Raw genomic sequence first — 23,737 nt, 5'->3', positions numbered from 1 at the left:
TCAATCAATTATTGACCTTTTACCATTTAAAGTTCGAAGGAGAAAATTTCAATACAATCTTGGGATTTTTCTATTTTTGCAAATTTTGTTATATTTTTAAAAGAAAAGTTTTTTTTTTAATTTTTATTTTTTTACCTTTTTTTCTTTATTTTAGGAAATGTGGTGTATCCTTAGAAGTTCATCAATAAAATTTTCACAAGCGAAAAAATAAACCGTTCTTTAACTTCCAAATGAAGATATCTGAAGACATGAACATGTTGCCCCACATCAAGGAGGAACCTATATACGAAGACGAAGAGGACAATGAATCGAATTGTCCGATAACCAAAGACAATGGAAAGATGTCATATACAGGGTACTCAGCATATTATGATACAGAACAGAGTCCTTACGATGTGATAAGTGTTCCTCAAAGGCAAAAGTATTCAAATTGTGATGAGAGCACCATAGTTGCTGAAAAGACAAATTGTTTTTCAAAAGATCACAATTTCAGTATTGGGGACATAAATCCCAAAGCTTATGAAGAAAATGCAGGAAAGCCTCACACATATCACCTCAACTCAAAGGGGCCCTCAAAATCAGAACATTTCAATATGTCGGGGCCTGAGGCAAATGCCTATAGTCAATATCTAAACAATGTAGCCATATCTGCTGATAGAATGAATGTCACTGTAAGCAATGGCATTTCCAATCAGCCTTCTATAGGACAATTCTATGGATTCCATAACGAATTTAACCCTAAAAAACAAAAATGTCCTCAAATATTTCAGGGCTTTGAAAATGAAATGGCCTTTAATAGCTGCTTGAATTTGCCATTAGTAAATGGTTTAAATATGGGCCATATTGCCGCATATCCCTTATTTACAAAGGAAATTTCAAAAGCCAAGGAAACGGAGTTGCGTAATAAAAACCAAAAACCAAATTTTCCGGAAATGGATAAAAGCAATGGCAACACTGTTAAAGACATGTTGAAGTATATACGCGAGACCAAGGCAGGGCTTGGAGAGAAAGAGGAGGAATTAGAAACACAGCGTTCAAATAAAAACTCAGAAATTGATGCAAAGCCCAAAGAAATTGGCATGGAAGAGAATGCAAAGCAATTTGATACTCCCAGCAATGCTTTAACAAAATTTTCAAACTCCCATGTGGAACATAGTTCTTCTAAATTTCTAATGCCCTTTGCCACAGAAGGCTTGGCAAATCATCCAACAACAATGAATTTGCCTCATTTGCCCATTAAACCTTTCTACAATCATTGTGAGGGCCCTAGTCTCACCTGGTCCCAATTATTGGCCACCAATCTGGCACCGATTTGTATACCTTCTCCCCATGGTCCGGTTGAAGATATGGCATCACTAAAACCTCAAGCCGCTGTATCGCATACTACAGAACGTGATTTGAAGTCTCAAATAACACCTCCACAATCGCCACTGAATATATTTCCAACATTTCTAATGCCTCCCACTCATGGAGGCTGTGAACAGCTTAGAATGCCACAGACAAACTCGCTACTGGCAATGCCAACATTTATGATGCCAGATTTGTTAACAACACCGCCAACAGCAGTGGCCACAAATATTCCCCCATTGTACTCATCATCAACATCACCATTGACGCCCTCAATGGCCACCCAAAAGTCTACGTCGTCATCATCGTCATGCCCAGTGTTAATTAACGACATAAATTTGCCCAACTCTGGCCATTCCATGGTGTTTCAACAAACTGCGAATAAGGCGGCAACAATGGAGTTGGAGTCCACTAGCAGACAACACATCGCACCTGCCCCATCTCCCCAAGACGGCCAAAGCATAACAACAAAACGTCAGAAACCAGAAAATGTTGTAGCATCTGTTGATGAAGATGCTCTGGGGGCAGAAGGTGGACCAGCCAACGAGATGATGGCAGACGAAAAATTACTCACCGACATTGGGTGGCAGGCGAAATGCATAAAACAGTCTGGCATGTCTGGTGGCGTGGCAAATAGAAAGTCATTAACCCACAATGCTGACAACAAAGCAGCAGACAAGGAACGCATGGCTGCCACAAGGCAAAGGAAAAAATCTAAAAACAAAAATCACAACAAACAGTTACCACCAACACAAATGCAACAGCACCCTCTCAAACAGCATCAGCATCATTATCTTCGGGAGCAGCCACCAATTCCAGATAGAACATCCGCTTATCAGCTGGCCCCACAACTTCAAATACTCGTGCCCCATGGTCCTGCTTTCGCCTGCAATTCTCCCTTTGCCAACTCCCCCTCCCCCTCTTCGTATGGAGAGCAATTGTTGTTTGTGCGTAATATACACGAGAGAGATCGTCTCATACGAGAGCTGCAATTACGACAACATTTGCTGAGCAATAGCAGCAGCAGCGGCAGCAGCAGCCATAGTCAGGAGAGCAGCAACAGCAGCCCCACTATTAGTGATACCATTCAAAGAACGATTAATGTTGGTGTTGCTAGAGCCAATGTCGCCCTCCTCGATGGGTGTCATAAGACAGATTATAAAAATTCAGGTGTCTCGTCATACTCACCACCACACTCGCTACAACAGCAGCAGCAGCCTGCTAGCCAAAAAGGAAGCCCAGCAAATGCTAAGGACTATTGCCCACAAACTCATGCAGAGAATGTTACCAACATCCCAGACAATAATGATGAAGGCAAGGAAAATACTCTCACAAATACAGACCACATCCAAAATGGCAAGCCTGACACTTTGGCTGGGGGGCAAGCTAATACTGTTGCCGTCTCTGCTGCTGAGCATGGTGACAATGAAGCTACTGCCCCCTCTACTACTACTACCACGGCCATTGTTAATCCAACTAATTGGTATGGTGATGTCGATTGTGTTGATGACATTTCTTGTCACACAAAAATGAATGGCAAAGAAAATTGTAACACACCAGCAGAGGCGTCCGACATCCAAGCTCATCATTTTCATTCGACACAACACAAGCGAATGCAGCAACAGAATCATCTCCCCAGTAATATGGATGATGGTCATCAACGACACTTTTCTATGACTTCACGGAAGTCCATGAATTCATCTTTGGTTACAGACAGCTCATTGCCATCCTCCCCACCAACATCAAATTTGGCAGCATTGCCGGTCGCGATTAATGAAGTTATAGCCAACAATGTATCACAGGCACATAATGTCCAAGACAATGATGACAGCATGGCCATGGTGTCTGTGAGGAAAGGTAAGTTTTGAGTAAGTAAGACTTTTATAAACAATATTTAGACGTTGATAACTTTAGTCAATTTGCTTTGCAATAAAAGTACAGTAAGCGTAGATTTTCCAAAGACTACGGGTAAGCACATAAAACTGATTTAATTTGTATCTGATCTGGTCGACACTTTTCCGTCAGCGGCCATCAAATATGACAACCATAAGTCAGAACTGGTCTTACCACCTCCGAGTACAGCCAGTGCTTCATTCTATGTCGTAGACCCCACTAACATCCTATAAGATTCTGACAAGAGTAAAGGCCTTCTTAACCCGGAAGGCTCTATTCAAATTCCAGTCCAATTTACTGTCAAGTATAACTCCAAGAAATTTACCCCATTTACTCAACTCCAAAGTCACCCCATGTGAGTAGTACGAACTTCGAAATCCTCTTCTTCCTTGTGAACAGAACCTGAACCGTTTTCCTAGGATTCAACCTAAGCCCGCAATCCCGCATCCGCAGCCCACAACTCCGTGCACTCAAGAAGATCACTAAGAATGTCAGATATAGTGTTTATAAATTTACCCTTAGCGAGCATGAGGAGATCGTGCAGATATGCACCCACCCTTAATCCTTTCGCCTCCAATCTGAACAGAATCACATCAAAAACAAGAATCCATTACCGTCGACCAATACTGGACATGATCTCCCTATGCGAAAGCATTCTTATCATCCAAATTATCACGCTATCGTCCATATCTGTACCCCGTAAGGCCCTCTCAATAGCAGACCCATGCACATTGTTAAAGTCTTCTTGAATTCTAAACAAGTAAAAAGGCATTCGGCCGGGCCGAACTTTGGATACCCACCACCTCGGGTATATGTGTAAACCAAATTTCGTCACAATCCGGTGAAAATTGGATAACTTAAGGACCCAAATTTGGCACGGACATTGAGTGGTCTTATATATATATATTGGGTTGCCCAAAAAGTAATTGCGGATTTTTTAAAAGAAAGTAAATGCATTTTTAATAAAACTTAGAATGAACTTTAATCAAATATACTTTTTTTACACTTTTTTTCTAAAGCAAGCTAAAAGTAACATCTGTTAACTGACAGAAGAAAGAATGCAATTACAGAGTCACAAGCTGTGAAAAAATTTGTCAACGCAGACTATATGAAAAATCCGCAATTACTTTTTGGGCAACCCAATATATCACTATTCAATTTTGTAGAATTGGTCTTTTTGGCAGATATATCCAATTATAAACCGATCTGAACTATATTTAGGTCGGATATCGTGAGGCTCAGAAAAACTCATTGTTTAAAATTTCAGCAAAATCGGATAATAAATAAAGCTTTTATTGGCTTAAGACCCCTTATCGGCAGATCGGTCTATATGGCAGCTATATCTAAATATAGTCCGATCGGAACTATATTAAGGTCGGGTGTCAGGAGGCTAAAAATAACTCACTGTTTAAAATTTTTGAGAAATCGGTTAAAAAATAAAGCTTTTATGGGCATCAGACCCTCTATCGGGAGATCGGTCTATTTGGAAGCTATACCTAAATATGGACCGATCTAATCCGTATTTAAATCAGATGTCAAGAGGCTTAACACTGTTGCAAATTTCAGCGAAATCGGATAAAAAATAAAGCTTTTATGGCCTTCAGACAATTTATCGGGGGATCGGTCTATATGGCAGCTATATCTAAATGTAGTCCGATCTGAACCATATTTACGTCTGATATCGGGAGGTTTAAGATAGCCCACAATATCGGGTAATAAATAAAGCTTTTATGGGCTTCAGACCCTTTATCGGCAGATCGGTCTATATGGCAGCTATATCTAAATATAGTCCGATCTGTGCCATATTCGAGTCGGATGTTGGGAAACTGCGCACTATTCCAAATTTCAGCGAAATCGGATAAAAAATAAAGCTTTTATGGCCTTCAGGCCCTTTATCGGTGGATCGGTCCATATGGCAGCAATATCTAAATGTAGTCCGATCTGAACCATATTTACGTCAGATAACGGGAGGCTTAAGATAACGCACTGTTCTAAATATCGGCGAAACCGGGCAATAAATAAAGCTTTTATGGGCATCAGACCCTCTATCGTGAGATCGGTCTATCTGGCCGCTATATCTATGGATATGGACCGATGATATGGATATGGACCGATCTAAACCATATTTAGGTCAGTTGTCGGGAAGACTCAAAATTTCAACAAAACCCGATGAAAACAAAAGTTTTTATGGGCATTAGACCCTTAATCGGAAAAACGGACTATATAGCAGCTATATACAAATATGGCCCGTTCGAGAACTTAACCAGCGTGCAGACGAATCTGTGCCAAATTTCAGCTCAATATTTCAATATTTTGAAGGTTCTAGAGTGATTACAACAGACGGACGGACAGACACACGGACATCGTTAAATCGTGTTAGAATTTTACGACGATCCGAAATATATATACTTTGTAGGGTCGGAAGTTGATATTTCGATGTGTTGCAAACGGAATGACTAAATGAGTATAGCCCCTTTCCTACTGTGGTTTGTATAAAAAAGCCTCTTTGGTGAATTCCTTATAATCCAGTGTCCTCTCAAGGTGATGCAGCACACTGTGCAGAGCAGAGTCCACTGATCTGACGTTTATATATGCGAGCTGGCATCTAGAGAAGTACCCACTCGTCTCAGAACCAGATTCCTCTGGACGCACCTCACTTCAGTCGCAAAGTTCCTGGATCTGGATATTCACTGCTACAACAACAACGAGATCTGCAATTGTGAACGTGCTCGTGGAGAATCGAATGGCTATTAGGGTGATAAACCGTGCTAGATTGAAGGAGAGGGATTAGGAATTGCGCTACATACGGTACTATCCGCATTGTTTGTTTGCAGGGCCACAGTGAAGTAAGAAACACTAAAAGACAGTTTAACCTTGCAGTAATGGCCAGGGTTTTGCAGACCATATCCCTAGAAAAAGTGAAACCGTTTGTTGCTAAGCTACCCGAATAAGGAACATGGATGGAGACGCGCGCAGTTGAGGCGTGGGAACGATGAGGCTATCAGAAGAAAGCAAAGATCCTATGAGGGACCCGAAATGAAACGAGGCTGATATTGAGGGAGAAAAAAGAGTGATAATACGTCCTACGGCGACTTCATGGGACACATTAAGGTTCCTTTTGTGAATTGTTCAAGTGCACAACAAGCCGATTACTGGGACGTGATCTAACCTTGACCTATCATGAGTTAAGCTATTTAAGTGGCTTATGTAGACATAGAATGAACAAGTAAAAGTGTGTTAAGGTCGGCTGAGCCGAAACTTGGGAACCCACCACCATGGATTCAGCTAAAATATGGGAGCTATATCTGGTTATAGACCGAATAGAACAGTACTTTGCGTAGTTGTTGAGAGTCATAACTGAACACTATATGCAAAATATCAGCAAAATCGGATAAAAATCTCGGCTTGTAAGGGCTCAAAAATCAAATCGGGAGATCGGCTTGTATGGGAGCTATATCATGTTCCTGACCGATTTGGACCAATTTGAACCGTACTTAACACAGTTGTTGGAAGTCATAACAAAACACCATGTATAAAATTTCAGCCAAATCGGATGAAAATTGAGACTTCCAGGGGCTCAAGTAGTCAAATCAGGAGATCGGTTTATGTGGGAGCTATATCAGTTAATAGATCGATTTAGACCGTACTCGACACAGTTGTTGAAAGTCATAATGGAACACTATGTGCAAAATTTCAGCCAAATTATACAAAAATTGCGGCTTCTAGGGGTTCAAGAAATCAAATCGGTAGATCGGATTACATAGGAGCTATATCATATTCATTACCGATACGGATCGTACTTGGCGCAGTTATTGATTTATATGGGAGCTATATCCAAATCTGAACTGATATGGCCCATTTGCAATCCCCAACGACCTACATCAATATCAAGCGGGTAGATCTACGCGTTCTACCCCTATCGTGATTTCGAAAGACGGACGGACGGACATGGCTAGTTCAACTCAGAATGTCGAGACAAATAAAAATATGTATACTTTATGGGGTCCTACATCAATATTCCGAGGTGTTACAAACAGAATGACTAGATTCGTATTCACCTCACCCTATGGTGGTGGGTATAAAAACCAAATCTATGTTGAAAATATCAATTGGAGAAAGCCATATCGAATATTTGGCACTGAAATTAGAGCAGAATCATAGGAGTTCAAAGGACTTGAAAATCTTTCTTATGTCTTCGATCTTCAAACTGTCTATAACGGCCAACTTAGTAAGTAAGTATCCACATTAAAGAAGCTAAGAAATTATATTTCCCTTTAAAATCGCTTTAAAATCCTAAAAAGTTTCAATTTCAAGACAAATGTACATATTTTTTGCTAACTTTAAAACAACCATAAAATTCAATAAAACTCAATTACAAATTAGCCACGCCACCCCCTCGAACCTTAAAGACAAGCAATAAAACCAAATCAACCACCCTTGGTGAATATCCCCAGATGAAAGGTAAAATTGTAACATTCCTTTTAGCCATCACCCCAAAAAAAAATGTTCTCCACCACTCTCGTTTTTTATTGTAGACATTACCTGAATTGAACTTGGGTGGGGGCGCGTTCAACATAATAAATGTTTAAATATTAATTTTACAAAAGTGAGAACAAAATATTCCCCCCCGCAAGTGAGGGAGTGAAACCCATGGTATGTACATAACAAAAAAAAATGAAAACCTTTTATAAACCAATTTCAATGGAATTTAAAAGCATTTCAAAGCAACACCAAAGGCTAGAAGACTTGGACAGGTCCCCAGACACAAAACAAATATGAATATGCCGCATGCCACATGCCACAGCCAGGGCTGCCAATTGCTCTCGAAGTAAAAGGAAGATTAAGCGGCAATGTTGGTAGATTGCAGCTAATTGAGGTACCTGGAGTAAAGTTATCAGAGCAATCATTGTGGTTCGCCTGCTTTGAATAATTTTTATACCTACCACCGTAGGATGGAGGATGGAGGCCATCGTAGCGGAGAGGTTAGCATGTCCGCCTATGACGCTGAACGCCTGGGTTCGAATCCTGGCGAGACCATCAGAAAAAAATTTTCAGCGGTGGTTTTCTCCTCCTCATGCTGGCAACATTTGTGAGGTACTATGCCATGTAAAACTTCTCTCCAAAGAGGTGTCGCACTGCGGCACGCCATTCGGACTCGGCAATAAAAAGGAGGCCCCTTATCATTGAGCTTAAACTTGAATTGGACTGCACTCATTGATATGAGAGAAGTTTGCCCCTGTTCCTTAGTGGAATGTTCATGGGCAAAATTTGCATTTACCACCGTAGGATAGGGGGTATATTCATTTAGTCCTTCCGTTTGCAACACATCGAAATATCAACTTCCGACCCTACAAAGTATATATTTTTCGGATCGTCGTACAACTCTAAGACGATTTAACGATGTCCGTGTGTCTGTCCGTTCGTCTGTTGTAATCACTCTAGAGTCTTCAAAAATTGAGATATTGAGCTGAAATTTGGCACAGATACGCCTTTTTGATGCACGCTGGTTAAGTTCTTGAACGGGCCAAATGGGACCATATTTGGATATAGCTACTATATAGACCGATTTTCCGATAAAGGGTCTTATGCCCATAAAAAATTTTATTTTTTATCCGATTTTGCTGAAATTTGAAAAAGTAGGTTATTTTAAGCCTCCCGACATCTGTCCTAAATATGGATTATAACGGTCCATATGTAGATATAGCTGCCATATTGACCGATCTCCTAATTAAAGGTCTAATGCCCATAAAAGCTTTATTTTTGAACCGATTTCGCTGAAATTTGCAACAGTGGTTTATTTTAAGCCTACCACCACTCTAACCAAATATAGTACAGATCGGATTATATTTAGATATAGCAGCCATATAGACCGATCTTCCGATGAAGGGTCTAATGCCCATAAAAGCTTTATTTTTTATCCGATTTCGCTGAATATTGCAACAGTGGTTTATTTTAAGCCTCCCGACATCTGACCTAAATATGAATTAGATCGCTCCATATTTAAATATAGCTGCCATATAGACCGATCTCCCGATAAAGGGTCTAATGCCCATAAAAGCTTTATTTATTACCCAATTTCGCTGAAATTTGAAACAGTGAGTAGGTTTAGACCTTCCAACATCCGACCTAAATATGGTTCTGATCGGACTATATTTAGATATAGCTGCCATATAGACCGATCTGCCGATCAGGGGACTGAAGCTGATTTCGCTGAAATTTGAAACAGTGAGTATCCAAAGTTCGGCCCGGCTGAACTTAATGCCTTTTTACTTGTTGTAGTTCCTTATTTATTTTTTTTGACGCATTATTCATATCGGTAACTCTGGTCATAACCCAACTCCACTTGTTTTAATCCAAGCAAAATGGTACAATCTTTTCACAACCCAGGGGGGTAGGCCACAAACAATGGAAAAAACGACCAAACATCACATGGAAGCTGATGATGGTGTAAAGCTAACCTTTGACCAGAAACGGGCCACCTTAAGCGAAATACACCCTCATCACAAGAAAACAATAGAGAATTCAAAAGCAAATTATGGTTTTTGCACAAGTCTGTGAAATATTTCAATGAAATATAAAAAAAAATTCAAAAATCCTTACAGCACCCTGCCGGTATCATCATCATCACCGGCTTTATGTTAGAAAACACAACATTTTTATATGATATACCCCCCAATGCAGAATAAGGCAGAGGTGGAGTAAAACAATGACAAAAGGTTGAACAACTTTTTTTTTTTTTTTGAAAATCCAGACCTCTAATGCATTGTGGGTGTATTAACACAATTGTTTTATGGTCCATGCAAGTATTTTAAATAAATCCAATCAAGCAACACTTTATGCTGAGAACGTACGCAAGAGGAAAGCACCAAAATGGTAGTCCACAAGCCAAAAGGAGACACCAGAAGGAAGTATAATAACCTTTGAAGATATTTTCCTGGGAATGGTAACTACATTATAAAACAAAAATTCTAAATCGCATTTAAATGTCTTTATTGCGTTGCGCGGAACTCACGCATAAAAAATCGAGATTTGTGATTTGGGGGTTGAATCTAATAGATGAATGTTACAGGGGATGTTTTTTGAAATGGATTTTAAATAAAAAACTTAAATTTGAATATGGTGGCCATCATTGTTGAGGAAGGGGTGATTAGTTCGAAAAAATGTAAAGGATGAATGCAACATTCCATATTTGAATATTTAAATTCCCATTGGCTGTAATCATGATAAAGTCAAAAAAAGGGTTTGAAAAATGGCGGCTGGGATGATTTTTAAATATTCACCACATATGAAGTGGAAAGGTAAGGAAAATCACCTACAATTAGTTACTCAATTATATGTACATTTGTGCAGAACATTGTCGGGAAACTTCGCGAAATGGTCCAAACTTCGCCAAATGGTCCCAAGACAGTATGTATTAGTCGCCAGGTGCATGTATTGTAAAGGGTGATTTTTTTGAGGTTAGGATTTTCATGCATTAGTATTTGACAGATCACGTGGGATTTCAGACATGGTGTCAAAGAGAAAGATGCTCAGTATGCTTTGACATTTCATCATGAATAGACTTACTAACGAGCAACGCTTGCAAATCATTGAATTTTATTACCAAAATCAGTGTTCGGTTCGAAATGTGTTCAAATTTTGACAAATTTTGTTCAGCGATGAGGCTCATTTCTGGTTGAATGGCTACGTAAATAAGCAAAATTGCCGCATTTGGAGTGAAGAGCAACCAGAAGCCGTTCAAGAACTGCCCATGCATCCCGAAAAATGCACTGTTTGGTGTGGTTTGTACGCTGGTGGAATCATTGGACCGTATTTTTTCAAAGATGCTGTTGGACGCAACGTTACGGTGAATGAACACATTTCGAACCGAACACTGATTTTGGTAATAAAATTCAATGATTTGCAAGCGTTGCTCGTTAGTAAGTCTATTCATGATGAAATGTCAAAGCATACTGAGCATCTTTCTCTTTGACACCATGTCTGAAATCCCACGTGATCTGTCAAATACTAATGCATGAAAATCCTAACCTCAAAAAAATCACCCTTTATTTGTCAAAATCGGTCAATTTGTATTTGTTTGTAGGTTTGTTTGTGTATTCCTTATAGACTCAGAAACGGCTGAACCGATTTTCTTTAAATTCACAGTTGGTGCATAATGACCCCGTGGTGAAAACAGGGTACTAAATTTTTTGATATCTGAAGGGGGAGCGGACCCTCCCCCTTACCCTAATTTTCAGAAACGCCAGATCTCGGAGATGGGTGGTGCGATTTAAGCGAAATTTTGTGAGCTCTCATATAGTCGCCTAAAAATAAAAACTTGGTATCCAAATTTCGGATGGGGTACCTAGGGGGGCCGCCCCACCCTAAAACCTACCAAACATATTTTTAGACCAATCATGACAATATGGGACTCAAATGAAAGGTATTTAGGATAAGAAAACGTATCTGATATTCAATTGTCGGACCAAGTGTTAGGGGGACCACCCCAACCCCCAAAACACCCCTAAATGGGAGATATTTACCAACCATGGCAATATGGGACTCAAATGAAAGGTATTTGCGAGTGGAATACGAAACTAATATCCAAATGTGGGACCATGGTTCTGGGAGTCCACCTCTTTCCCAAAAGACCCCCCAAAACAGGACTTATTTACTGACCATGGGAATATGGGGCTGAATTCGAATCTGATACCCAGATGTGGGACCAAGTGTTTGAGGGCCCGCCCGTCCCCGAGAACTTCACTTACTTTAATTGGCTATGACAGAATATTTGTTCCACCAGCCGAACGTAGAATAGCGGTCCAAGCGCCTCGATCTTCTGCGCTCATTCTAAAACCTTTGACACCACATTTCGAGGTGTCTCCCACAACTTGATCTTTCCATCGGGCTATTGGTATTCCCGGACTTCTTTGCTGAAGCTTCTTCATCCATTCTGACAGCATGACCTATCCAACGCAGCCTTTGTATTTTGATGCGTGTAACTATGCTATCGTCGTCATACAGCTCGTGGCTCATACGTCGCCTATATTCTCCGTTAACGCAAACTGGGCCATATATTTTACGAAGCTTCATTCTCTCAAATACTCCAAGCACTGCCTCATCTGCTTTCACAAGTACCCATGCTTCAGCACGGGTAGTATCAGTTTCTTGTAAAGTGTAGTCTTCCTCTCTCGAGAGGTGGCCTTGTTTCTAAACTGCTTACTTAGTCCAAAGTAACATCTGTTTGCCAGTATTATTCTTCGCTTTATCTCAAAACTGGTGTCATTTCGGTTACGGTTACGGGGGTGCCGAGGTAGATAAAGTTACTGACTATCTCAAAGTTGTGGTTCCCAACTTTCTCCATTTTCTTTATCTGCTCGGTTGTGCAAGGCTTTTTGGGAATTGAAACCATCCATTTCGTCTTATCTCCATTTACTGCAAGACCCATTTTCATTGACTCTCTTTCTATTCTTCCCGAGAACATCCCCCAAAGAAGACAAATTTACGATCAAAGCAATATGTGGCTAAAATGAAAGGTCTTTGGGAGTAAAGCACGAATCTGATATCAATGTTTGGGGAAAATTTCTATGGGGCCACCCCAACCCCACAACACTACCCAAATAGGAAGTATTTGCTGACCATTGCAATATGAGGCTCAAATAAGAGGTATTTTAGAGTAGAACACGAATCAGATATATATTTTCAAAACCAACTCACTGAGTGGCCGTCTCATCCTCCAAAACACCCCCAAACCGGTCATGTTTGCCGACAATGGAAAAATGGAGCTCAAATGAAGGGTATTTAGGAGTAGACCGAGAATCTGGCATCAACATTCGAGACCAACTGTCTAGGGGACGTCCACCGCCATAACAACCCCCAAGTAGGACATATTTGCTCACCAAGACAATTTGGGTCTTCAAGATTGTGGAGCTCGAGGTTCAAATATATGAGAATAGAGCACGTTGCTGATATAAATATTTTTAGGGCTTAGTGATTGGGGGACCACCCCACCCTCCAAAACACCCCTAAATCGGGCATATTTACCGACCATGTCAATGTGGGGCTTAAATGAAAGGAATTGGGGGGCAGAGCAAGAATTGATACCCACTTTCGGGACAAATTTTCTGGGGGTCTACCCCTTTCCAAAAATACCCCACAAACAGCTATTTTTTATTGAACATCGCAATATGGAGCTCAAATAAAGGATTTGGGAGTAGAATACGAATTTGATATCCAAATGTAGGACCATGTATTTGGGACACCGCCCCTTCCCCAAAACACCCCCAAACGGAAAAAAATTTCGACCATGCCAATATGTGCCTCAAATGAAAGATATTTGAGATTAGAAAACGAATTTGATAACCAATTTTGGGACAATGTGTTTGGGGGACGCCTCATCCTGTAAACTCCTCTTAAGACAATGGCAATATGGGGTTTAAAGAAATGGTATTTGAGAGAAGAGCACGATGCTGAAATTTTTTAGGGCCAAGTGTCTGGGGGAACACCTCACCCCCGAAAACACCCCTAAATCAGACATCATGAGAATATCGGGCTGAAATAAAGTATTTTAAGAATGGAGTACATCCTACATCCAAACTTAAATTCGTAGACCAATAGAGATCATATGGGATTCGGATAAAGGCACTTATATTGTTAGTCAAGAGATAAACTATTTTCGTAGCATGGTATTTCACAAAAACTCAGTAATTGTCGAAAACAAATATTCAAAGAAAAATTTTGCTCCATATAAAGTTAAAGAAGGCGCAGCGAAGCGGGCCGGATTCAGCTAGTTATACATATATATCTATCACCCAATTTAAAATCTAAGCTCCATAAAAGTCGCATTTGAGGCCCGAGTTCGGTGAAATTTTTATGATTTCCCATTGAAACTCTTTTCTTTTTGGCGGGAAACCTTTACAATGGAAAAGGTTTAATAAATCTTAATCGCAAATATTTCAATCCTTTTTTCCCTCAAAAAATCAACCCAAAAATAAGGAAAACATAAATCCTTCTTTAATGAGATCCCTTTCATCCATCCATTGATTAGCTGTGTGAAAATTTTGCAAAAAATCCGTTGATTTTTCAAAAACTTCTCTTTTTTGCCTGTTTCTGCACAAATTTCACATCTTTTCTTGGCATATCCTTTAAATCCTTAGAAATTGCGTTAAAAAACGGCATTTCTCTCTCATATATCTATTGACAGTTACTTATTACCCAACATGTCAATAAAATAGTACAGCCTTTAGACAAAGTCCTGGCTTTGTCTTGGTGTTGTTGTACCTAACAAAGAATAGGCCAAGGATAATGCAGAATTTTTTAAGGGAAATTTTTACACAATTACGTCTTTGGCATTATTTTCTTAAGATTCATTAAGCGTAGCGGTTTTTTAGGTAAAAAAAAACATTGTGAATTATCAGAGGAAAAAATAATGCATTGATTTCCTTTTTACCAAATACACGAGTGTATGTCCTTCGATGTTTGTTGTTATTTTTTTGGGGGGGTAAATCATCGATTTTTTGCCTTTGTCTATAGAAAGGACAAAAAAATTGAAGTAAATTTTTTGGGTAAAAAATTTAATATTTTATACAATGTGTTGCAGTTGTTGTTGGGTTTTAGTTGATTTTTATCCTTATGGTGCTAAGGGTGGTTTCTGTGGTGGTTAGGCTAGTCATCATTTTCTTTCTTCTCGATGAGATCATTCGAATGTTTTTGGTGGCTCAAACAAAACCTACCCTCATTTGATATGATTTCCATTGTTTTAAGCCGTGGAAGATCGTTTGTAATCTCTCTCTCTGCAGTATTTGCGATCCTCTTAAAAATGACAATGATTTGCCATTGTTTGCCGGGTTTTTTCTTCCTCAATCACTTTTTGGGTAAAATTTCATAAAAAAATCGAAATCAGTTACCCTTGATTTTTTTCGCAAAAGCCCTAAGGAACTACTTTAAGATTTAGTTTTTTTAGGTATTTTCTTACTTAAAATTAAAAGAAAAAAAATGTCATCATTTATAAGGACAGGCGAAGCAGGCATACAGAGAATCAGCGACAAATGTGCAATAAATAATCAATTTTTCCCTTAAAATCCTTAAAAAGTAGACAAGCAACAACAGAGTTGTGAAAATGGGAAGTAAAAGATTTTGTTTTTGGATAACCGCTGCTTTAAAGGCAAACCCAAATAATTTTCATTTCCGTTAAAAAAGGATGTTTTGGGTTAACATTGTCCTTCCTATATTTTTTGGATTTTTTGAGATTTTTTTCTCCAATAGTTGCAGCACATTGTGGCAAAGCATTGCAACTACTGTTGTTGTTATTGCTTTGCCATACTTTTTTTTTGGGTTAGAAAACGTATAATTTTTTGAACTATTAAAAGGGGAAAAGCAAGGGTTTCCTATACCTTGATATTTTTAACGTATTTTCTATTATTCTCCATATTTTTTGTTGTAGTTCATTGGTTGTACGCATCCTTTGTCTCCTATGGCATCCCATATATGGCTGCTGAAGTTAAATGTTATGGAATTTCTTTTGATAGAAATCTGTGGGTTTTGTTTTGGCGCCAACTTGGATATTTTTGTTTCGTGTCCTGATGATTTTGGTGCTGTTGCTGCGGCAGCAACTCGCCTATGATACTTGGCTTGTTGTCAATGACTTTCGGCTACCAGGTGCGACTTTTATAGAAATTTTTAACTTGAAAAGTGAAAAAAAGAGTTAGAGTTCTTTGTAACGTATTTCTAAGGTATAATTATGATTTTTTTTGTCATTGGCTTCTTGTTTCATCCCTTTAGGGAAATATCTAGTTTTTGGAGAAAATACGTTAGATTTTTTTAAGACAATGCTGTGTTTTGGGACTTTTGGCCTTATCCGCAAAAAGCAAAATTTCAAAAATGGAAATACATTTTCTATGGTTGGCCAAAGTTAGAAATTAGCTACAGTCAACATATTGTAGGGCTTAATCTTTGGCGATTAACGCGCATGTAACACTGGTGAGCAGAGAACAAATTGGAAGCAATACCGAAATACCATTGGGAGACCCATATTTGATCTAGGTTTGGTTAGGTGGAAAAGAGGGTGCGGATATTAATCCACCCCATGCCGATATGGACATGCACCTAAGCCAGTAATCGGCTTGTTGTACGCTTTAAATACTAACAAGGAAAAGCGTGCTAAGTTCGGACCGGGCGAATCTTGGGAACCCACCAACATGGATTCTGTTAAAAATGTATATAAACTAAATTTGGCTGAAGGGCTTAATTTTATTCCACATACCAAACTTCTGTCAAACCAGCAAAAATTAAAGCCTCTAGGAACTGAACAAGGATGACCGAGAGACCGGTTTATATGGGAGCTATATGAGGTTATACCCTGATTTGGACCGCGACAGAACTACGCATGCAAAATTTGAGCCAAATCGGGAGATCGGTTTATATGGGATCTATATCAGGTTATAGACCGATCTTAACCGTACTTAGCACAGTTATTGGAAGTCACAACAGAACACTACATACTAAATTTTAGCCAAATCGGACAAAAATTGCAACTTTTAAAGACTCAAGACGTGAAATCGGGAGATTGGTTTATATGGGAGCTATTGGGTTGCCCAAAAAGTAATTGCGGATTTTTTAAAAGAAAGTATTGTAAATGCATTTTTAATAAAACTTAGAATGAACTTTAATCAAATATGCTTTTTTTACACTCTTTTTCTAAAGCAAGCTAAAAGTAACAGCTGATAACTGACAGAAGAAAGAATGCAATTACAGAGTCACAAGCTGTGAAAAAATTTGTCAACGCCGACTATATGAAAAATCCGCAATTACTTTGGGCAACCCAATATATCAGGTTATGTATCAGGACCGATTCGACCCGTACTAAATACAGTTGTTGGAAGATATAACGGAACACCATATGCAAAATTTCAGCCAAATCGGGCAAAAATTGTGGCTCATAAGGGCGTAAGAAGTCAAATCGGAGGATCGGTTATGGGAGCAATATCAGGTTCTTGACTGATTTAAACAACCTTATTTGGCATAGATGTTGGAAGTCATAACAGAACACTATCTGCAAAATTTTATCTAAATCGGACAAAAAATGTGGCTTCCAGAGGCCCAACAAGTCAAATCGGGAAATCGGTTTGTGTGGAAGCTATATCGGGTTATAGACCGATTTGGACATTACTCAACACAGGTGTTGGAAGTCAGAAAAGAACACTACATGCTAAATTTCAGCTAAATCGGACAAAAATTGCGGCTTCCATGGTCTCAAGAAGCCAAATCGGGAGATCGATTTATATGAGTGCTATATCAGATTATAGACCGATTCGGACCGTACTTGACACAGTTGTTGGAAGTCATAACAGAACACCACGTGGAAATTTTCAGCCAAATCGAACATGAAATGCCTGTTGTAGGGGCTCAAGAAGTCAAATCGGGAGATCGGTTTATATGGGAGCTATATCAGACCGATTTGGACCGTACTCAACTCAACACCAACAATTGCAACTTTTAAAGGCTCAAGCAGTCAAATCGGGAGATCGGTTTATATGGGAGCTATATCAGGTTATGGACCGATTCGACCCGTACTAAATACAGTTATTGGAAGACATAACGGAACGCCACATGCAAAATTTCAGCCAAATCGGGCAAAAATTGTGGTTCAAAAGGGCTCAAGAAGTCAAATCGGGGGATCGGTTACATGGGAGCTATATCAGGTTCTTGACTGATTTGAACCTTATTTGGCACAGATGTTTAAAGTCTTAACAGAACACTACATGTAAAATTTCAGCCAAATCCGACAAAAATTGCGGCTTGTAATGACTCAAGAAGTCAAATCGGGAGATCGGTTTATATGGGAGATATATCAGGTTATAGACCGATTTGAACTGTACTGGGCAAAGTTGTTGAAAGTTTTAATAGAACACTACGTGCAAAATTTTAGCCAAATAGGACAAAACTTGCGTCTTGTAAGGGCTAAAGGGGAGTCTAATCGGGAGATCGGTTTCTATGGGAGCTATATCAGGTTACAGACTGTTTCGGACCTTACTTGGCACAGTTATTGGAAGTCATAGCTGAACATAACAGCTCATAACAGAACACCATGTGCCAAACTGTAGCTAAATCGGATGAAAATTGCGGCTTCCAGAGGCTCAGAAAGTCAAATCGGGACATCGGTTTATATGGGAGCTTTATCTAAATCTTAACCGATATGGCCCATTTGCAATCCCCAATGACCTAAATCAATAGCAATTATCTGTGCAAAATTTCAAGCGGCTAGTTTTACGCGTTCGACCGCTATGGTGATTTCGACAGAAGGACGGACGAACGGACGAACATGGCTAGATCGACTCAGAACTTAGAGACGATCAAGAATATATATACTTTAGAATATATATACTGTATGGGGTCGTCTTATCAACTTTCCCTCATGCCCCATACGTGAACTCGTAGTCCGATGTATCGCATTGTGATAACCAAGTTTATTGACAGTAGTCCTGTGGCCTTCATGCCAAATCGTCTACTCTTTCATTCCCTCTCACTCCGTTATGGCCCGGCACCAAAAGGATGAGGATAGTGCCATACTCAAAGAAGGCGTTAATCTTCTTCTTACACTGCAAGATTGTTCGTGACCTTACCCCCTTGTTGTTATTGCCCTTATGGCCATTTTACTGTCTGTTAAGATGTTCACACTCGAAGTTCTCGCGTGAACATCGCACCACCTTACACATTACGCAATCGCCCCAATCTCTGCCTACAGGATCGTATTATGGTAAGGCAGTCCAAAACAGATCTCAGTCCTTGGGTTCAAGCCCCACTTCAAGCCTACGGCCCGTCTACATAGAGTCCAACATCTGGGAGCCTTCTCATTTCCAGGGCTGAAGAGTTGAGCAATTTTTACTCGACCCCCGGAAGATTGCTACACTTCGACTCCAAGACTCCGACTTTGCAGCCCTGCTTAGTGCGCAGTGTCACCAATTAAGTTTCCCGTTGATCCTGTCAGATATCGAAATCATTCTATTACGGAAATGTGGAGCGTCAAATTAGCCCACCTTCGTCTTTCTCGTGAACTGGCAGATTTCAGTCTTCTCAGTGTGCCATCTGCCAGACTCTTTCGGCCCTTCTGCAAAGCTGGTTCGGATCCTTACCATTAGAAGTATTATAACTTTTATAAAACTTCTAATGGTACTTCAGAGCTTATTATTGGCACATCTTATGAAATTCCCCAACATAGAGTCCTTTTGATTCTCATATTTTAACCACCATCGGTTTTGCATGCAAACCATTTCACCATCAAATTTAATCTGCTTTAAATCAAATCGTTTAATTGTAACAGAATATTTATATTCATTTATATGTAACTCCAAGGGCCATTAATTTTAGTTCGATTCGATTTTTTTCACCCCATGCCTTTTGCACAATTTTGCATATCTAGCCATAACCCCACAACCCAAGACAAGAACTGCCCTCTGCCATAGCACATGGTACTACGAAATTAGCTGCAAAAACATTAACGGCATTGCCAAGACGGCATACGCTATGTTTTCTTAACAATTTGACCTTTGTGAAGGAAATATAACATTCTGCCAGGCAGGGCCTCATAAATATCACGTTAACTATGTGCTGCCAACTGTACTGTATGCGAAATGTGGGTGCTACAGCAAGTTGGGTAATTTGAAACTTGCCTGCCATTGATTCAATGGTATGTGGTGGAGAAATAATTAAACGTTTTTCGTTAAGGGATAATATAACATTATAATTGGACATTGACCTTTAAGTTTGCGTTGAAGAGGTCATTGCAATTTCGATACAAGTAGTTCGGTGGAGATAAAGATTTTTTTAAAGTTAAATTACGAGGAACAAGTAAAAACGTGTTAAGTTCGGCATTACCGAACTTTGGATACCAACCACCATGGATAAATAAACGATGCTCTTATAAAGGATGATTTTTTTGAGGTTAGGATTTTCATGCATTAGTATTTGACAGATCACGTGGGATTTCAGACATGGTGTCAAAGAGAAAGATGCTCAGTATGCTTTGACATTTCATCATGAATAGACTTACTAACGAGCAACGCTTGCAAATCATTGAATTTTATTACCAAAATCAGTGTTCGGTTCGAAATGTGTTCATTCACCGTTCAGCGATGAGGCTCATTTCTGGTTGAATGGCTACGTAAATAAGCAAAATTGCCGCATTTGGAGTGAAGAGCAACCAGAAGCCGTTCAAGAACTGCCCATGCATCCCGAAAAATGCACTGTTTGGTGTGGTTTGTACGCTGGTGGAATCATTGGACCGTATTTTTTCAAAGATGCTGTTGGACGCAAAGTTACGGTGAATGAACACATTTCGAACCGAACACTGATTTTGGTAATAAAATTCAATGATTTGCAAGCGTTGCTCGTTAGTAAGTCTATTCATGATGAAATGTCAAAGCATACTGAGCATCTTTCTCTTTGACACCATGTCTGAAATCCCACGTGATCTGTCAAATACTAATGCATGAAAATCCTAACCTCAAAAAAATCACCCTTTATTTGATTGAGGTCCCCAGAACTTTATACAAGTCACAGTTTCAGCGAAATGGGGCAGCAAATCCTCTCTTTATGGGATTAAGGAACTTAATTAGAAGATCTAAATATAATCTAATCTGGACCATATGCTGGTTGGATGACGGAAGGGTTAATACAAGTCATTGTGCCCAATTCCAGCGAAATCGGGCAAAAAAAAATCCAGCTTTTATGGGCTTCATAGCCTTTATCGGCAGATCGGTGTATGGAAGTAACATCTAAATATCGTCCGATCTGAACCATATTAAAGTCAGATATCGGGAGGCTCAAAACAACCCACTGTTTTAAATTTCAGCGAAATCGGGTAATAAATAAAGCTTTTATGCGCTTCAGACCCTTTATCGGAGATCGGTTTATATGGCAGCTATATCTATTTATAGTCCGATCTGAACCATACTTAAGTCGGATGTTGGGAGGCCTAAAACTACTCAATGTTTTAAATTTTAGCAAAAACGGATGACAAATAAAGCTTTTATTGGCTTCAAACCCGTTATCGGGAGATCAGTATATATGGCAGCTATATCTAAATAAAGTCCGATCTGAACCATATTTGAGTCGAATGTTGGGAGGCCTAAAACTTCTCAATGTTTTAAATTTCAGCGAAATCGGATAACAAATAAAGCTTTTATGAACTTTAGACCCTTCATGGGGAGATCGGTTCAAAAACTTAACAAGCGTGCATCAAAAGACGTATCTGTGCCAAATTTCAGCTCAATATCTCAATTTATGAAGGCTCTAGAGTGACTACAACAGACGGACGGACAAACACACGGGCATCGTTAAATCGTCTTCAAATTTAACGACGATCCGAAATATATATACTTTGTAGGGTAGGAAATTGATTTTTCGATGTGTTGCTAACGCAATGACTAAATGAATATACCACCTATCCTAGGGTGGTGGGTCGGAGCAATATTTGAAGACAGTGGCGTGGTTACAAAAGACAGACAGAAGAACAAGCCTAGAAGACTAGAAATATATAAGTCATACATGGTAGGAAGGCACCAGAGGTTAGCTTATCCGCCTATGACGCTGAACGCCTGGGTTCGAATCCAGACGAGACCATCGGAAAATTGTTAACCGATGGTTTCCCCTCCTAATGCTGGCAATATTTATGAGGTACTATGTCATGTAAAACTTCTCCCCAAAGAGGTGTCGCACTGCGGAACGTCTTTCGGTCTCGGCTATAAAAAGGAGGCCCCTTATCATTGAGCTTAAACTTGAATCGGACTGCACTACACCTTAGTCGAATGTTCATGGGCAAAATTTGCAATTTGCATTTACATGGTAGGAAAGGGCGGCTATTAAAGGAGACAATGAACAGACAAAGCCATGGCTATGTGAGCCATGACATTCTAAGTCGATCTTGTCATGTCCGTCCGTCTGTCCAAATCACGATAGCGGTCGAACGCGTAAAGTTAGCCGCTTGAAATTTTGCACATATACTTTTTATTGATATAGGTAGTTGGGGATTGCACATGGTTCAGATTTGGATATAGCTCCCATATAAACCGATCTTCAGATTTGACTTCTTGAGCACCTTGGAGCCGCATTTTTTTTTTTTTTTTTGCAGAAATTTTTGACATAATGTTCTGTTATGACTTCCAACAACTGTGCCAAGTACGGTCTAAATCGGTCAAGAACCTAATAAAGCTCCCATATAAACCGATCTGCCGATTTGACTTCTTGAACTCTTGGAAGCCGCAATTTTTGTCCGTTTGTACTGAAATTTTGCACATAGTGTTCTGTCATAACTTCCAACGACTGTGCCAAGTACCGTTTGGGGCTTGGGGTGGTCCCCCTAGCACTTGGTCCGACAATTGGATATCAGATACGTTTTCTTATCCTAAATACCTTTCATTTGAGTCCCATATTGTCGTGATTAGTCTAAATATATGTTTGGTAGGTTTCAGGGTGGGGCGGCCCCCCTAGGTACCCCATCCGAAATTTGGATACCAAAATTTTTTTTTAGGGTACTATATGAGAGCACACAAAATTTCGCTTAAATCGCACCATCCATCTCCGAGATCTGGCGTTTCTGAAAATTAGGGTAAGGGGGAGGGTCCGCTCCCCCTTCAGATACCAAAAAGTGTAGTACCCTTTTTTCACCACGGAGTCATTATGCACCATCTGCGAAAAATTCAAGAAAGTCGGTTCAGCCGTTTCTGAGTCTATAAGGAACACACAAACAAACAAACAATCAAACCTACTAACAAACACAAATTGATTTTTATATATAAGGTAAAGTCCGATCTGAACCATAATTGAGTCGAATGTGGGAGGATAACAAATAAAGCTTTTATGGACTTCAGACCCGTTATCGGTTTATAACCGATTTGGATAAACCGGTCTCTTGATTATCCTTGTTCGGTTCCTATAAGCTTTATTTTTTGCTGGTTTAACAAAAGTTTGATGTATAGAATAAAATTATGCCCTTCACCTACATTTATTTTGTATAGCACGCTTTTACTTGTCTTACAGCTAAATTTAAACCTCTCTGGCCATACTCACCTCCTTATTTGCCCCCCTTCCTACTAGCCCTGTGCTGTCGACTTAAATGGATAAATAGTCTTAAAGCTATATATGGAAATTTCGTACGTATCGTCAATATGTGCACACATGCATAACACTGCTACATTAAATACAAACACATACAACCATACACATTAAATCCTCCCACTTTGACCAACCTCTCCCACCCACAACACCGTCATCGCCACAATCAAGAAAACAAAGACATTGAACTAAAAACTAAAATACAGGCAGACAGATTTATATTTCTTCTTCCATACACATACATACATAATAATATAAATACAAACTCACACATGTAAATATCTTCGCATATAGTATCCTTGCACGTAACTTTGGCTTATTTGAAAGCGTATGTATGTGTGCGTGTGTATAGGGGGGAAGAATTTCCCTTGTAACTATAGAGCTATGGCATCGTAATGAAGGAGTAAAG

The 23,737-nt window shown here is 39.5% G+C and overlaps 1 protein-coding gene across 1 annotated transcript in view; it reads left to right on the top strand.

The window, feature by feature from the left end:
• Window positions 1–939: 939 nt before the first annotated feature.
• The window catches only part of LOC106096340 (uncharacterized), a 54,873-nt gene continuing 32,075 nt past the window's right edge, over window positions 940–23,737 (top strand). Inside the window, exon 1 of the mRNA XM_059365952.1 lies at window positions 940–3,204. Coding sequence (XP_059221935.1) covers window positions 966–3,204 — 2,239 coding nt within the window. The 5' untranslated portion in view covers window positions 940–965. The remainder of the gene's footprint in view (window positions 3,205–23,737) is intronic.

This window comes from Stomoxys calcitrans, chromosome 3 (genome assembly GCF_963082655.1).
Source record: "Stomoxys calcitrans chromosome 3, idStoCalc2.1, whole genome shotgun sequence".
Taxonomy (NCBI): Eukaryota; Metazoa; Arthropoda; class Insecta; order Diptera; family Muscidae; genus Stomoxys; species Stomoxys calcitrans.
The sequence above is the reverse complement of the archived record's forward strand: the minus strand, read 5'-3'. Positions and strand labels throughout refer to the sequence as shown.